Below are 15,331 nucleotides of genomic sequence, written 5' to 3' on the forward strand. Positions count from 1 at the left end.
TTGCGTGAGTGAGGAACATGGTGTTAGTTTTGATGGTGGATGAAGAATACAGGTTGGACGCAGGGGAAGAGGAGGAGGAGGAGGCGGAATTCTGGAGTTGAGATTTAGGACATCATGAGGGCAACATGCAGTCTGGAAACATCAGGCTGCCTCAGAGAGAGTATACAGGCATTCAGCTTCGATAAAGTGCTCGTAATATTCTTTCTGGTCCGGTTATAGTACCACTGCACCGTAATAACAACAATAACAATGTCACTAAATGTCATGGAGGCTCTTTATTCCAAAGCTGATTTTTCATCATGTGAGGATTTTATTACAAACGGAATCATTAAGCGACAACAAGCACCATTTTGTGGTCTCACACACAAAATGACTAAAATAAACACCTTCTGACACAATAAACTCTGACCAATCAGAACCAAGCACTCATTATTAAATGTTTCGTTAATTAATTTTCCATAACAGCAGCTTGTATTTTATTAATTCGCTCTAGTGGGTGATCATTTCTATTGTCACGGCCAATGTATTCTCCTTATGAACAGATTTTTAAAATGTGTCTCATCGCCGATTTATGGAAGTGTCAGCGCCTTAAAAAGTTAAAGCTGTAACTAAGTTTCCTGACGGCTTTGTGGTGTCTTGTTAACCTGGCAAACCGCATTTATTTTGTCTTATTAGTGTCATGAGATAATCGATAAATAACAGAACATCGCTGATTAATTGTTGATTCATTTCCAGAAACAGCACAGCGCTTTTACGTGCACAATAATAAGCATGAAAAATAATTTTTGCATGCTCCAGATAAAGCTATCACCCAAATGAAATAACAACAACACTGACGATAATTTTGAAAGTCACACCGCTCGACAGTCATCTATTCATCACAACACCAAGCGAGACCAAAACAAGTGTCCATGCGCGAGTGGGCGAGAGCAACGTCTGGTACAAACGGGGTTAAAACCCCGAGCTCAATGCGGAGCTCTGGCTTTTGCAACTTCGCCAGCCCACATGCGCACGCTGCATAACGCTGACATTCCAGCATGCTGTCTGCTACAAACACATGTACAAACTCTTACGAGCTACGAGCTGAATGGGGTTTTTTTTTTTTTTTTTTTTTTTTTTTTTTTGCATCGTCTCCGAATTTCTTCTCTCTTCATTCCTCGTTCTTGCTGCAATGCAGCAGAAATGCCGGGCGCTTTAAAGATAATGCTTGAAAAAGAAAATACATTTTCACGGTTAAGAAAGCTCTGACTTGTGCTGTATGGAAGCTGGAAATTAAAGCTGAACCTCTGCAACAACCAAGTTCTCAGGTACTGACAGTTGAGTGGAGTGGAACATGAAGGCAAAAATCAATCAAAGCGAACCAAAAAACATAACGAATTAGAATGAATAAATGAATAAATGAATGAATGAATAAATAAATAAATAAATAAATTAAAAAAAACAGATGGACGGATGGAGAGATTTGTATGAATGGGGAAAATGAGGGTAAAGGAGCAGCGGGGATCCTGTCCACCTGCTGCTAGCAGACCAGTGTCTCTCTAACACACGCGTTACATCTTTTCAAAGACACGCAGTCATGCTTTAGTCACGGCTTCTTTTTCTTAAATCCGACTTGTTCCTTCAATAAGCCAACAACAAAGAAGACGAGTGATTTTTGTCTAATTAGGACCAAACTGGCAGGAGAGTTAGAGTGCGAAAACGAATGAAACGCTTTTCTCCATCCCGTACATTTGCCTTTGATAAGGAGTCTCTATCTCTGCACTCATCTGTCTGCTCTGTGAAACTGCACTTATCAGAGAAAGCCAAAATCCTGCGAGAAGAAGCACATGTGCATAATCGGCGTCCAAAAATAATACGCAAAGAGCACAGTCCAGGATCGTGTACGGAAAAATGGAGATGCTCGCTTACCTACAGGACGCTCGGATGCCCATGAGAGATGGAGGTGGCCAAGGCTCACAGGTGAGAGCCAAAGCCATGAACCAGAGGCTGCAGCTCGTGCGCTCTGCACACTGAGATATGCCAACAAGCAGAGGCTCTGACACACTCCCTCCCTCCCTCCCTCCCTCTCTCTCTCTCGCTCTCTCTCTCCCCCGCTACACTGTCACACACTCACACAAACATCTTCCTCGCTCTCTCACTTTCATAATCACATTTTCTGTCTCTGTGTGCCATGCTCTGCTGGCGTCAGCCCGTAAAGCCCGCCCCTTTCTTTCCCTGCCTCGCGTTCTGATTGGCTGGAGCAGCCTGGCACTGCATTGCAGGTAAAAAAAAAAAAAAAAAAAAAAAAAAAAAAAAAATTACCCACTCCTTATTTCTCCTTCATAACTGCAGAGAGCTCTCCTTCTCTCCATGGGGCCTCTCCTGCGTTCCTCCTCATCTTTAATTTCTTGCCATCATGAGTTTCTTTCTAAATATAGAACTTCTCTTGTTCTCTCTCTCTCTCCTTCACTCTCACTGACTGTGTTGTGGAGTGGAGAAGTGAATCAGACACTTGCTCTGATCAGATCCGCGTCTCCACCCCGCCTCCTCTGATTGAAAACTTATTATTAGGCATCGCAGGTAGTGCTCAGCGATGCCCCCTGGTGGAAACAAATAGTTAATGCAACTCGGTCAAATAAACTCCTTCACCTCTACATGCGGTAATAGAGCATGATTTCTACCACAATAAACACTGGTTCTTGCAGACAGACAAAGCAGTATCAGATGTGCAGTCCTATATCCGCTATATTAGTTATTAGAAGTCTAAATATAAGTAACGAATAAAACAAAACAGTGTTTGCTGTTATTGGAAAATAACCAGTGATGTTTAGTGTGTTACCACATCGAAGGTGATTTTATTTATTTTTTTATTTTTAAATAACTTTATAATTAGAAACACATTCAAAAGATCATATTTTCTTGCATGCAATGCTCTCTTCAGGCTAAACCAAACAAGGAACAGTTGTTTTCTGTGCTTTGTTTTTCCTTCCCACATATTCAATAGCTGTATTGTAAATTGACGTAATTCCGGCAAATCTTTTCCCATCTGAAACACGTCAGCTTAATGAATCTTAAGAGCGCGACATGTCCAGCTCTCGGTTAACCGGCGCTGCTGGTGTTGGATTAAAAGCCGAGCCTAATTAAAGCCGGGCGCTTTCTGGATGAGACCCCTATAATCTTGTTGCTCAAGTACTTACAGAGACACAGTAAAGCAAATAAAGCGTGAAACCATGCCCTAGCGCTCTGGACGCCCACACTAACAGGAGCCAGATTCTAGGAATAATCCTCACGCATCTTAGCGCATCTGAAGGGCTTAAGGCTGGCCCGAGTCAAAGAGCCTGAACATTCCCACACTCTCTCTTTATTTGCATCCTATAAAAAGACTTTTTCGCTTAGTCTCACGAGTCAGACGTTACTGAAAGACACTTTTTTTTTTTGTTGTTTTTAGATCAGCATGGGAATTTGCTCTACGTGATCCTGGATGTGTTATACAGCCGTGCAGAAATCATCGGATCGTGCACCTGCTAGTAAACCAAAAACAGCTCCTTCCACCACATCTCAAAGTGAAACCTGCCGTCAACAAAACATCACGGTCACGCTACCGCTGGTATCGTCAGGCACGCGTGCGTCATCATGCTGGAAGTGTTCGTCAAGTGGGGACAAACTGTTGCCATGGAGGGATGAAGTCACTCAGAAAAGATGTTCAGACATTCTTTAATAAGAATCTCTGGGTCACACGTTTCTGAGCTCTTTAAAGTGGAACACTTCGGAGTGGCCAGGGTCCCAATACAGAGCCGTTTGGGTTTGAACCCTTAACTATCCAAACTGTGTGTAAAGCTTTGCCAGTAGACACCAGGGTCACAGTAACTACCAAAAAAAAAAAAAAAAAGGTCAGAGTTTATTTCAGAATTTAGTGTCAACTGTGATGGATGAAGGCTGGAGATGGTTTAATGTAATCGAGAGTAATTAATATAATGAGTGATTAATGTAATCTTAGTAGCCATCTGCTGGAAAAGGATAGGGATGGGTGTGTCTGCTATCCAGCAAACTTTGCTAATTATAGTCTGCATTTTCAATGACTTTCTTCTGCATTCTCTGCCTGATATAACAGCACATTAATTGTTGTTTATTTTTTGGGCACACAGCATACACACATTTTATCAGGAACACCACTGCATCAGTAAAAAGCTGAATTGGATGAAAACAGGCAGGAGACAGAAAAGTTTTGTCTGATAGCGATATAGATTAAAAACACTGTTAACTATTCAAGTTTCCTTACTCTCGTCCCTTTTCTGACCACATCCTCAGATATTCCGCGATCTCCTCTCTTTCCTCTTCCCTACAGATGGGTCACTGTAAGTGTTTCGGCTGTGTAATCCGCTGCTGTTGTTAAGATGATACATTGCTTCCTCGGCTGCCACTAAATCAGCAAACGTTATTTGATTCAAGAAATGCTGGCTTGATTTGTTTTACACTACACAATGTGCGGCTCATGTGCGTTCATTCATCTTCAGCTGGAGCCTTTCCCAGAAACACTGGGTACAAGGTAAGAATACATCTTGGATGGGATTTGAGTCTATTGAAGGATACAAGACACTTATCACCATCTACGAGTGTGCAGATCTACTTATCGGTGTGGTTTTGAGAGACCGGTCAACCCTAGAGAACTGTGAAGCAGCACGACCCGCTGCTCTACTGAGAGAAGTGAACTGCACTATTCATAAACACTCGTCAACTCCGCTGTCTGCTTTAAGAAAACGACAAGCGCTCTGTTTTTTGTTTTTTTTAATTACCGTCATGCAAAACAACAACAAAAGGTCTCAAATGTCACGAGCGCCGAATTAGTGTCATCATTTACTCTTTAAAAACCAAACACGTTCATTACTCCATAACAGCATCTTTGAAGAAGTGTAAAAACCTTTCTGAGAAGGTTGCTAATAACCCTGGCCTGAGCAAACACACAGTAGTAAACAGGAGAGTGCAGTATCTGCAGAGTGTGCATCTCCTAAAGCATCTCCCCATGGCCTTGTTTGGTGTGTTTGGTGCGAGCTCTCTGCAGTCGAGCGCAGCCCAGTACTGCAGCTGAGGAGGAAGGTGCTTACATAACACAGGCACTTGCTGCAAGCCACTCTGTAATAATGCATGAAATACTTGTCTAGCACTGTGTATTTTCTATCTGTACTGCTCGTCGACTGTTTGTGGGCTTCGTTTGTCTCTTCTAAACTATAGCGAGAAAGAAGTTCGAGAAACACAGTCAAGTGAACAACTCAATCCGGACTGAAGATGAACAGCAGCGAGGAAGCAACGGGTGAAAAGAAGACAGGTATAATCAATAGCTCTAAGGACGAGTCAGCGAATTCAGACAGTGTCGGAGACATCAGTATTCGTCCCACAGACTCAGGACACACACACACACCGCCCCCTTACAGTCCCTCCACCCAAAACTTAGGAGGTCCAAAAACCACAGTAGGTCAAGCTCATTAAAAATAAACTGGCTCATCAATAAGTCAGTCAACGTCCCGCCGCTGCAGCATTGCCTCGGCTCTCTGCCTCTGTCACTTCCACACACACACACACACTTACTTGCACCTAAGCCCACTGGCCAGCTTCACCACAGCGGTGTTGAGTGAAACGATCCAGTCCAAAAGCCACATGGCGTGGGACGAAAAACTGGAACAAGACGGTGCAGCCAGATCCTCTTTCTTGTTATGCCTTTTGTACTGCTTTATCTCTTCCTTATCTCTCTCTCTCTGTCACACTGCCTGCCTGCTTCAGCACTACTGAATACTACTGAGGCAGAAAACATGAAAATGATGGGGAGGGAAAGAAGAGGAGGAGGAGGAGGAGGGGACGGAGGTGGTAGCTCGGCGACTTGAGTGACACTTGCTCTACCCAGCAGGATGGCGCGCACAACCGCAGGAGCGAGAGGACACGTGCAGCGTGAGCAGAACATGAACACAAACATCGCAGCTGCGCCGGAGCAAATTTCATCAGTTTGCATCGAGCAATTACTTTGTAGCTTCCTCGCAATTATTTACAGAGAGAGACTGATTTACCCCAAGAACACTGAAAACACATGCTTTGTTTGATTTTGCAGACTTACATAAAGGGATGAAATTGGTCTACAACAAATGATCAAATCTAACAATTATAAACGTTAAATAAATAAAATTCGTGGACAGATAGAAATAAGAAAATATCCGAAATCATCCTGTGCCATTCAGCACTCAGGTCAGAGGAAACGTTTACTGAGAATCACCTAAAATCCACCATCAGGCTTAGTTTACTCCTGCCACCGCCAGCCAGCAGTTCCCGACTGCACAAATGATGATGATAATATAACGTGATGGTGTAAATGATCCTCCTGGACCGAAATCAGCGCACAACCGCTTGTGTTTTTGAGGATGAATGGACACAAAATGGCACAGCCACACTCCAAAATCTAGTGGAACTCCATCTTGGCAGTGTAGAGTCTGTTGCAGCAGCTTTGTTCATTTGGCCATACAGTATCTCTGTCACAAATCTGTAGTATATGTGTGATTACTATGAGCAAGAATTTTCCAAACCTTTCTGAGCACTGAAGCAAAAAACGGAGAGGCAATTTACTTAAAATTGACTCATAAGCGACTCATACAAGTCTAGGGGCACTTTAAGTACATGTAAGCTCTAAATCAGTACTGCTGCCTTATCAGAGATCAAACTGTTTTCAGAGGGTGGTTATGTATTCGCAACGTAGCCGATATATCATTAAATAAACACAGCGAGTGCCTTGGGATTGGGCTGAGTTTACATATGCTCATTTGGCAGAAGCATTTATCCAAAGCATCTTTGAACTCGGACCACACGTTAAAAGTAAAACCCAAAGGAATACAAATTCGCAGCCTGCCTCCATCGGCCCAAAGTCTGACCACACAGGGCTACCCCAAGACCTTCAGGGTCCTAGGTTACTGCATTACTCCAGTACTTTGGATTGACTTCTTCCTACACCTTAGATTCTACTTATATCAACAAAACTTAAATGATATTACTATGGTTACCACACGTGAGATGCAAGCAGTGGGAACTACAGACAGGTGGAGCAGAGAGTGGTTTATTTAAAGCCTTTATAGTTGCAGAAACACTGGCCGACATTACATTGTGCCATTCGTGCCTTTAGTTAACTCACCTTGGCGGGATGTAGTGAAATGAAATGTACCTGGGATACTGCTGATGATAAAGGATTAATGCTTTGTGCTTTAGATGCCATTTGTTCATGTGTGTGTGTGACCTGCGATTTAATCTAAATTATTCAAGCTTGAAATGCCATCCCAAGTCACCTGGCTTTCCATCCTGAGAAAATGGTTCGAAATACGCTACATGTGGAGTAGATGCATAAAAGAATGAAAAGCACTGCAGTATTTCTTTAACTTGGTGAGGTTTAGTTGATGGAGGAGGCAGAAATGAATAACGCCAACCAAAAAACAAGCCACAGCAAGGAGTATTACTGAATCTCGCTTCTAAATAGAAAACCACAAATACCATAAAGGTTATTCAGCAGGCATGGAGGAAAAGGTTGGATAAGTTACAGCACCTTTTCCCCCAGAGGATCCTGTCAAGATAAAGCAGCTCTGAATTTCTGGTCAATGAACTTGCGTCAGACGTGCTGTGCACAGGCCAGAAATAAGAAACACATGAGCTTTGTCCTCAGTGTGTGGTATATAGCACTATTGCATAACAGACCTCCTCGGGGCCGGAGACTCAGCCGTCTCGAGTAAGAGAGAGAAAAACAAGCAAACACACAGACGCATGCACACAAAATCACACACTGTCCCAGAAGTGTGAGCGACATTGCTGGGCCTGCATCCCAATTTCTGCCACTATTTTGGGCTCTCCGGCTCAAAGGACTACAGTGACCCCATAACTATCTGTACTTAAAACTCAGTACAAAACTGGCTGACTTGGGTCACTTATATTTAATATGAACACTGGTGCCACTGTTAATGTGGTAGTTAGACCTCTCTATAGCTGTAGGTGTGCACCTTCAGCTAGTCCACTAAGGCAAGCTTGTGATAACTTGCTATCCTTTATTTAGTATAACTTCCGGGTGAAAAAGCTTTGTGTTGTCCATCCATGAAAATTTAACGCATTGATGGCATTACAGTCTCAAGATATAGAATGGGCACTTTTTGGAAAGGGATAAGAGCTACGCTTATCACTTGCAAGCGTGTATCCAACCCGTGTCACAGAATTGCTCTGTGATATTTACTGGTTCAAGCCATTTGGGTTTGTCACTTTCTAGATGTCGTAATGGATTTACATAAAAAACAAACTTATATTCAAATATCACTTGTTGCTCAGCTGCCGGCTTTCGAACCTCCAGGGTCCTGCTCTGTAAGAGAGTCTGGCCTTTAAACAGATAAGCAGTTTGTTATGATCGTGGAGACTGCTAAGAAAATCTATGTGCATGTGCAGCATTTTCTGCATATTTGGTAATGAAGGTAACTATGTGCCGCGCACCGCAGATGACTTGAATTTGAATGGTAAAATACACCAAAGGCAAAAATTCACCTGACAGGGTGACTACGTATCCACTACAGTCGTAACACCGAATGCGCAGGTTAATGCATGAAAGACTAAACTAAGTGTCTGTATAATACCTGTACATAATAAACTGGCCACAAGTACAAGTGTACTAGATAACACATGAAACAATGAATCTTCCTGTCTGTGTGCTGCAATATAGGTGCATTTTATATGTCACTACAATCAGAAATTAATTTGAACTTGTTCCTGATAGCCAAAATAATGCAATCATTTTATATTTACATAATTACATAGTGAGATGCTTTGCTACAGAAATCACTGATTTGTTCCACAACACTTTATAAGGTCCTGGAATTACGCTCTCTTGCCTGTAGGTGGCGCCAAAAAACACTAAAATAATTCAAATTAAAGCTGAATAGAATTTCTAACTATAAAACTATTGCATGGATTAAAAGTATTTCTAAACAGAAAAACGTTTATAAACTATATATTTATTTAATCATATAAACCTTGGCGATGACTCCAACTATGTGTATCTACAAACTGCATCTGGTAAACTCATTTAAAAGGACATAAGGTATAGTTAGGTAGTTTGAATATTTTATTGTATGTGATGCATAGCTAGATAAAGTAATAGTTTTAACAGGTTTGTGCGGGACCAATGAACAAACCTCGCATCAAGTCAGCCATCTTGGAGAAAGCAAAGTGAGACGGACATGATTTGATGGGACAACTGTCATATTCACAAACAGTTAACAAATATTAGTTAAGCACATAGTGAAGTCTTTTTTTGCTAACGTAGTTTAAACCTGATTATCTGCGTTATCCCAACATACACTATATTGCCGAAAGTTTTGGGACACACTAAATTCAGGCGTTCCAATCACTTCCATGGCCACAGGTGTACAGAATCAAGCACCTAGGCATGCAGACTGCTTCTACAAACATTTGTGAAAGGATGGGTCGCTCTCAGGAGCTCAGTGAATTCAAGCGTAGTACAGCGATAGGTTTCCTCACTACTAAATATTCAACGCGTCAACTGTTAGTGGTATTCTAACAAAGTTGGCAAAAACAACAACTACGAAGTGGTAGGCCACGTAAAATCACAGAGCAGGGTCAGCACATGCTGAGGCATACAGTGCGCAGAAGTTGCCAACTTTCTGCAGAGTCGATAGCTACAGAACTCCAAACTTCATGTGGCCTTCAGATTAGCTCAAGAACAGTGCATAGAGAGCTGCCATGGAATGGGTTTTCATGGCCGAGCAGCTGCATCCACGCCTTACATCACCAAGTGCAAAGCAAAGCGTCGGATAGAGTGGTGAAAAGCATTCTGCCACTGGACTCTAGAATAGTGGAGACGTGTTCTCTGCAGTGACGAATCATGCTTCTCTGTCTGGCAATCTGATATACGAGTCTGGGTTTGGCAGTTGCCAGGAGAACAGTACTTGCCTGACTGCATTGTGCCAAGTGTAAAGTTTATTTTTGTGTAATTGTTTTTCAGGGGATGGGCTTGGCCTCTTAGTTCCAGTGAAAGGAACTCAATGCTTCAGCATACCAAGACATTTTGGACAACTTCAGTCTCCTAACTTTGTGGGAACAGTTTGGGGAACACCCCTTCCTGTTCCAACATGACTGAGCACCAGTCCACAAAGCAAGCTCCATAAAGACATGGATGAGTGAGTTTGGTGTGAAGGAACTTGACTGGCCTGCACAAAGTCCTGACCTCAACCTGATTAAACACCTTTGAGATGAATTAGAGTGGAGACTGCAAGCCAGGCCTTCATCAGTGCCTGACCTCACAAATGCACTTCTAGAGGAATGGTCATAAATTCCCATAAACACACTCCTAAACCTTGGAAAGCCTTTCCAGAAGAGTTAAAGCAGTTATAGATGCAAAGGACAGGCCAACTCAATATTAAACCCTAGGGATTAAGAATGGGATGTCATTAAAGTTCATGTGCATGAAAAGACAGACGTCCCAAAACTTTTGGCAATATAGTGTAAAAAGTATCCAAACCAGATAAAGCAGATAACGGATCACAATGCGTGCTATTTGCCAGGATATAAGGTGGCAGTGGTGAAGTATAAGGTTGAGGAGGAAGTATTTGTAGGGAAGAGGAACAAGATAAAAGCTGGCACATAATAGGTGAGATCAGCGTTTTAAAAAAAGCCACGCTCTGGGCTAATGCTGTAAGACTGTGTACAGACAGAGCTAAAATAGAGAATATTTCCCATGAGCAACAAATCTGTTAATCCAGAACTTTTCATGGCTCATATGGCTTTCTAACAAACTCTACCCAAATCCTAACTAATCCCAATCAAAAGACGATCCCGGATATGGAATTACTGCAGAGCTGTACAATGCCTTGCCGCATGCATGTTGTATTTAGCTCCGACCTTTAAAAAAAGTTTGTTAAGGGCATGTAATATTCTGTTTTAAGGTCTGCTTTAACAAAAAAAATCTCTCAAGTCTGAGGGAGGTGGTCTTGATAGACTTCTAAATGAAATCTATTGAGAAACAGAAATGAATCGGATTCGACTCAGCTCTATGGGATCGCATGGGATTTTATTTTATTTTTTCTGCAGAGGTTCTAAACTGAGCCAAGGGTTGGTAGAGCTGCAGAAAGAGTCTGTGTTTTGGAGATTTTACAAGCACCACAAGAAAATCACATTCTAGCCAATAAGCTGTGGAAGGTCAACCACATAAAAGCACACAAAAGCTTCAGAGAGTCGAGAATAAGTAAACACAAATAGATAAAGCTTCTTCTAAATCGGTAATGTGTTATGAAGAACGAAACACTAAGCGAACAGGTCCTGTGACATTTTGGAGTAGATTTCAGAAAACTTAAAACTTTCAGTCAGTTCAGACAGGTTCACAGAAGACTGAATGTCTTTATCTGGACACAGTGGCTTGCAAAAGTATTCAGCCAAACGTGCCCAACCCTAAAATTAAACAGGTTCGTCTGAATAGCAAATCAAATATGCATATTCTTTCTGTCAGTATTTTAATGGCATGAGTATTCTGAGGAAGGTAAACATAAGGTAATGGAATTGCTTAACTTGGGAATAGTCCCAGTACTGTCGCAGGAAAGTGCATCACACCACCCAGACACTACCTAGACAAGACCGTCTGACAAAGCAACAACACGTCTGGCAACGAAAACCACCATGAGGCCAAAAGTCACTCTGAAGGAGTACAGAGACTAGACGTGAATCAGACATGGGAAGGTGGCTAGAAAGAAACCAGTGCTCAATAAGAGCCATATAAAAGTACAACAAGAGTGATGGTGGGATCGAGATACTGCATTCGGATAAATCTCAAAGCGTCATTTGCAGATCGTACCTTAAAATAACACCATCCCTGCATCACACCAAAAACATGGTGGTGGTAGCATGATGTCCTGGGGATTATTTTACCCTCAGAACCTGGGCTTATAATGACAAAAAAGTAGATAGAGCGATAAACACGGAGGGTATTACAAGAGAAAGTGCTTCGAGTCGGAGTACTCTAGATCTGGGGGTAAATCTGTAAGGAAGACTAGGTGAAAATCACCCCGAAAATCTGTGTAAAGCTTGAAGGAAGACTCTGAAGCTGTTATTGCAGCAGAGGTGGTTCAACCTGTCTGAAAGGTTCATTATTATGCAAGCAGCATTTGCCTTTTCAGGTGTTTGCTCAAATATCTGCTGACAGATCATGCATTTTGACTTTAAAAACATACATTTAAAGTATAATGATTTGCATTTAGGGTCGTTTGTAATCGTGACGACTCCGCTGACTTGACTCTAATCAGGGGGGTCAATACTTTTGCACTGCACTTTCACCCCCCCACTTATTTTTAAGTTTCAAATAAATAATAAACTTACTTTTTGCCCGGTTTTTTCGGCTTGGTCCTTTTCTTCCTCGCTTGAAGTGCAAGCACTGTCATAGAAAAAACACAATATGAAAGCAGAAATTATAATAACGATAACATTTCTGTTTACCGAGTTTTCACTCACTTCTCAGGCAAACTACATGAGCTAATTTCAACGTGCTAGCAAGGGTGCGACTGCTAATAATCTGGGCCCAATCCCAAATCCATTCACATTCCCTTGATAAGTGCACTACCCAGCGGTTCAAAAAATAAAGCTCTCGGGAGTTCGTGTAGCGCCCTGAAAGTCTCCTAGAGAGGCATTTGGGACACGTCCTTAGATATGGAGTAATTTCTTTCTTTAAACTTAGACCTGACGAATTACGTGAATTTTGTGGGGACAAAACAGACGACGCGAAGAAATCCTGCCCGCAGAAGTGCTCTATTTTAAAGACGAAAACGCAAAAAAGATACAAACTGTGTTTATTGTTTTCGTGAGTGTTGAATTACCCGCCTGAAAACTTGAACAGTGAAAGTTAGCCACTGCTAGGTGGCTAAGCCTAGGGGGTGAAGAAGCAAGGCAGATATCCGACATGTAGCACATTTATGTTTGTTTTTCCTTTACGCAAATGTCTAATAAAAGTTAATTATCCACAGCCTGGCGTGAATGAGTGGAAAGAAAGCAAAACATCGTTAAAATCCAGCTGTTATTAATGCAAATTGCGCACGGTGTTTACATGTAAACTACAAACTGTGGACATTTACATGAAGCCTAACGGGACGTTAGGTATTATTATTATTATTATTATTATTATTATTTTAAACACTGGTGTGACTTGTTTACCGTTATCAAGTTAGCCCCCATTACACTGTGTGTGTGTGGGACTCAGCAGTAACATGAGGCTTTTGTTCAGCAATCAGTGAACAGTCCTACTCCTTGTTTGGTTAAATGTCACATCTCTCACTACCACACAGCTAACATTTCCCTAACACACTGCAGTGTGTGATCGTGTACAGGAATGTAAATAACAGTGACATTATATTACGTATATATATATTATCGCTCACCTTTCCTCTCCATGCTGTAATGCCGGCTCTGCCGCGTGTTTCTGTCACTGGAGCCGCGCCGGAAAAAAAAAAAAAAACCCTTAACACAAAACTTCCTTCTGAATAAAAGCCAGGCAGAGATTACTTTCTGTATTCTTTTTGCAATTTGCATACATTAAAATAAGCAATATAAACGTCTACAATACTGTATACTATTTATCATCACAACAGCATACCGATATAATATTAATAATAATAATAATATTAAGCCCCGTTTTTCAGTACGCTCTTTATATTTGCAAGCTTTTGGCGCCATCTGGTGGTCACTCAGTGGTAGCGCAGTTTATTTCATTCACCCACTTGACGGTTTCTAAGTTGTTTTAGTGGTCCAAAAAAATAAACATTAGAGTTGTTTAACCCTAATTTAATAATAATTAATTAATAAGTATTAAGTTAATTAATAATTAACTCTGTCTTTCAGCACATTCTTGATATGTAATTTTTATATGCACCATATTTTCAAGCTTTTTTGCGCCATCTGGTGGTCACTCAGTGGTAGCGCAGTTTATTTCATTCACCCACATGACGGTTTCTAAGTTGTTTTAGTGGTCCAAAAAAATAAACATTAGAGTTGTTTAACCCTAATTTAATAATAATTAATTAATAAGTATTAAGTTAATTAATAATTAACTCTGTCTTTCAGCACATTCTTGATACGTAATTTTTATATGCACCATATTTTCAAGCTTTTTTTGCGCCATCTGGTGGTCACTCCGTGGTAGCGCAGTTTACCTCGCTCACCCACGTGACGGTTTCAAAGTTTTTTTAGTGGTCCAAAAAAATAAACATTAGAGTTGTTTAACCCTAACTTAATAATAATTAATTAATAAGTATTAAGTTAATTAATAATTAACTCTGTCTTTCAGCACATTCTTGATATGTAATTTTTATATGCACCATATTTTCACGCTTTTTTGCGCCATCTGGTGGTCACTCCTTGGTAGCGCAGTTTGCTTCACTCACCCACGTGACGGTTTCTGAGTTGTTTTGGTGGCCAAAAAAAAAAAAAATGATTAGAGTTGTTTGTTTTACCTCCCATTGCTTTCTAATTTATTTTTATTTCATTTTGTTTAGATTTTTGTTTTTGGAAAATGATGCAAGCAGGCAAAAGTATGAGCCGTTAATTTTATTTATTAAAGCTTTAGTATACACTCACCGTCCACTTTATTAGAAGTCCAGTGTGGTCTTCTGCTGTTGTAGCCTATTCACTTCAATGTCTGATGATTTCTGCTCACCTTGTTTACTCTTCTGGCTTGAATTTCCCAGTACTTCACCGACTTCAATTGACGTCTTGCTGCTTTTCCAGACAATTTCATGTGAAGTCTGAATCCACCTTTCAATTGACTCCAGCAGATGTTTCCTTGAAGCGTATATTGCAGTTAAAAATGGTACTTCAGCAGAGTCTTGTTTACACCAGAAGTATGCAAATGACATCGATCTGCCAGTGATGATCTCACATTGGTTAAACCCAGTGTCTTTGTGGGTGGCTCTTATACTGCACAGCACAATAGGGAGCATACACATTAACATTAACAACAATAACAACATCTCTGGTGTCTTCTTCCTTCCCTCTGCGTTATTTTTCAAATGGACTGTGCACCTTTGTGTCACGTATTCCACTTCCTTCCTGTATGCTCCTGAAAAGTGTAGCTAGATACGACTTTGCAGAATTTAAAATCTTGTCATGGAGTTTTGAATCATTTCCCATCCAGGACCAAACATCCATCTTGTAGTTCCTTCATGTTTGTCAGGTCTCGTACTTCCAAGTTCAGCTTTATCTTGTTCAGTGATCACTTGAGTGATTGTTGCTTTGTTAGCCCATTTCCCTGCGGCTACCTTCATGGCCTCCTCTACTAGAGCATTTCCTTTTGCTT

The 15,331-nt window shown here is 41.2% G+C and overlaps 1 protein-coding gene across 4 annotated transcripts in view; it reads right to left on the bottom strand.

Moving 5' to 3' along the window:
• Window positions 1-13,465, bottom strand: part of srpk1b (SRSF protein kinase 1b) — a 29,747-nt gene extending 16,282 nt beyond the window's left edge. The window contains exons 1-2 of one of the 4 annotated variants that reach the window (XM_058373594.1): window positions 13,419-13,465; window positions 12,367-12,421 (exon numbers count right to left, since the gene is read on the bottom strand). In XM_058373594.1, coding sequence (XP_058229577.1) covers window positions 12,367-12,421; window positions 13,419-13,431 — 68 coding nt within the window. In that variant the 5' untranslated portion in view covers window positions 13,432-13,465. Of the gene's footprint in view, window positions 1-1,908; window positions 2,061-5,562; window positions 5,762-12,366; window positions 12,422-12,498; window positions 12,843-13,418 lie in introns of those variants that run through there. The other 3 variants (XM_058373595.1, XM_058373592.1, XM_058373593.1) reach the window with 3 other exon arrangements.
• Between the last annotated feature and the right edge of the window lie 1,866 nt (window positions 13,466-15,331).

This window comes from Hemibagrus wyckioides, linkage group LG21 (genome assembly GCF_019097595.1).
Source record: "Hemibagrus wyckioides isolate EC202008001 linkage group LG21, SWU_Hwy_1.0, whole genome shotgun sequence".
NCBI lineage: Eukaryota > Metazoa > Chordata > Actinopteri > Siluriformes > Bagridae > Hemibagrus > Hemibagrus wyckioides.